Source organism: Acanthamoeba castellanii (assembly GCF_000313135.1).
Source record: "Acanthamoeba castellanii str. Neff unplaced genomic scaffold scf7180000084623, whole genome shotgun sequence".
NCBI lineage: Eukaryota > Discosea > Longamoebia > Acanthamoebidae > Acanthamoeba > Acanthamoeba castellanii.
This window is the reverse complement of record NW_004457352.1, coordinates 1-2,274: the sequence shown is the minus strand read 5'-3', so window position 1 is coordinate 2,274 and position 2,274 is coordinate 1. Positions and strand designations below refer to the sequence as shown.

Here is a 2,274-nt window from a genome sequence, read left to right as displayed (position 1 = left end):
TCTCTCCAGTGTGAGAGAAAATCTGCCCAGCTGTTCTCTGTTGTGCTGTGAATCCATGCTGCTGTATAGATCTTCACACCCACTGTGTCCAGCAGCTGCCACACCTGCTTGACTATGGCTGTCATCCACTTCCCCCACCCTTGTGTAGATATTGCACCACCATCATGTTGTCTGACTGGAACTCCACTTGTTGACCTGCAAACCACTGCTGCTGCGCCAACACTGTGCTGAGCACTGCCCACATCTCCTTCTGGTGGATCCTGCACTGCTTCTCCTTGTTGCTGAATGTCCCTCTCGCCTCCTGGCAGCACTCCACTGCCCCAGCCATAACTGGACACATTGGATTGAACCATCAGCACCACTGATGGTCGCCAGATCAGGCTGCCCTGCTGCCACCACATGTTCACTCTCAGCCACTGCAAGTCTGCCCTTGCCTCCTCTGACAGGTGTATGCACCAGCACCACCCCTGTCAGTCCTTGCTGATCAGCCAGTACAACTCCTGCAAGAATATGGCCATGACCAGCACTGCCCTCCACAGGGCGTTGACTGCGCCTGCGACCTGCACCAGCTCCCACCAAGTCTGCAATGGTTGGTCATTCAGCTCACACAGCTCCTCCACTCACTGCATCTTGCTCTCCAGCACCTGAAACTGGCCATCTCACAGGTCAATGATGAGGATGAGCACCTCCACCACCTGGGTTGGCTCCCAGCACCCTTTCAATGGCTTGTGCCACCAGCCCAGGCATCTGAGTAGTGGCTTGATAACCTCCACCCAGACCTGCAGCATCTCCTCCTGCATTGGCGCCAGCACCATGAAGTTGTCCAGGTACACTGTCATGACACCCCACTCTCACACCACTCCTGCAGCATGCAGTGCACAATCTTGATGAAGGCCCACAGAGACCACCAGAGGCCAAACAGCATCACACAATAGTGAAACCACCACCAGCCCACCTGGAAGCCCAGCAGTGCCCTCACCTCCTTCTTGATCTCCATGTGGTGATACCCTTGTGCCAGGTCAAATGTCACCATCCACCAGTTCTTGCCAGTGATGTGGGACAGTGATGCCAGCCCTTTGAACTTGCACCACCACTCCACCAGCACCTTGTTGATGGCCTGCATGTTGATCACCAGCTGCCACTTTTTTGGCCCTTTCTTCAGCACCAGGCCATGCTCCATGCTCCCACCTTCCCTCTGCCCCACTGTGGTGCGCCCTCCTTGCTCTGAAAATTCTTAGCCACCAACTTGCAGCTTTCCTCCAACACAGCCCTCCTGGCTGCCCACAATCTCCTCCACAAATTCATCCAGGAATGATCCAGCTGTCTGTTGAAGCTTCATGGCCACTGTCCACCCATCTCAATTGCCTGTGATAACCTGTGCGCCCTGACACTTGAGCTCCTGGATGGCTTCACCCACCACCTTGCAGAGTTCCACCAAGTTGTCCATGTCAGTGCCAGTGAGGATATGCCCCACCTGCATGATGAAGTTGTACTTGTGCTGGTTCCATGGGGTCTCCATCTTCACCTGCAGCCATGTCTGCTCAGCCTCTGTCTCCCTCTTCAGCTGATTGTATGAGGTTGTCAGGCACCCAACCTTGGCTAGAATTGACCAGTCCACAACCTGATTGCCCTCAACCACCTTACACAGCAGCTCACTCTGTCTGGCCTGGCTAGTCAAGAAGACCTCCTGCACTGGCCAGTGCTGAGGCCTTCCTTGCAGGGTCTGACCACCCCCCTCTCCATCACTCTGCCACCAATCCTCCACACTGCACCCCTCATCCCCTTCATCCTTGTCTTCCACTTCCTCCTCACCTTCAGGCTCCTCCTTGTCCTCACTGCCCAGTGCCAGCCTCTTCCACTTATCTGCTCACCTGGCAGGCCCTGCAGCTCCCAGCACTGCCACCCTCTGGCCACTCAGTGCAGGGGGCCTCACCTGCCAATGTCCTCCTGCTCCTTGCACCACACCCTGACACAATCCATAATCTGTGCAGTCATGCCACATGTATCCCCCTCCCTGGCCAATGCCTGCAGCTTAATCTTCAGCAGCATCCCCAGGATCTCCAGGTCCATCCATAGCAGCTGGGCCTCAGTGCCCTTGGCCTGTGCATGCATGCTGCCCTGTGCTGCCATCTGCAAGGTAGGGGCCTTGTTGCCCTGAGTCTTGTTGTCACTCTGCATTGTAGTCTCGCCTTGGATGTACTGTGGTCATGCCCCTCAGACACTTGTACAAACGTGTGAGAGAAGAAAAACGTATCTAACCCTCCGCTCCCCCAC

At 55.7% G+C, this 2,274-nt stretch overlaps 1 protein-coding gene across 1 annotated transcript; it reads right to left on the bottom strand.

Annotated features, from left to right (window-relative positions):
- Nucleotides 1-659: 659 nt before the first annotated feature.
- Nucleotides 660-1,180, bottom strand: ACA1_082120 (reverse transcriptase; the record flags this gene model as incomplete). Its single annotated transcript, XM_004336204.1, is given in 2 exon segments — nt 660-832; nt 850-1,180. 2 exon segments carry the CDS (start codon nt 1,178-1,180, stop codon nt 660-662), a joined length of 504 nt encoding a protein of 167 aa, XP_004336252.1.
- Between the last annotated feature and the right edge of the window lie 1,094 nt (nt 1,181-2,274).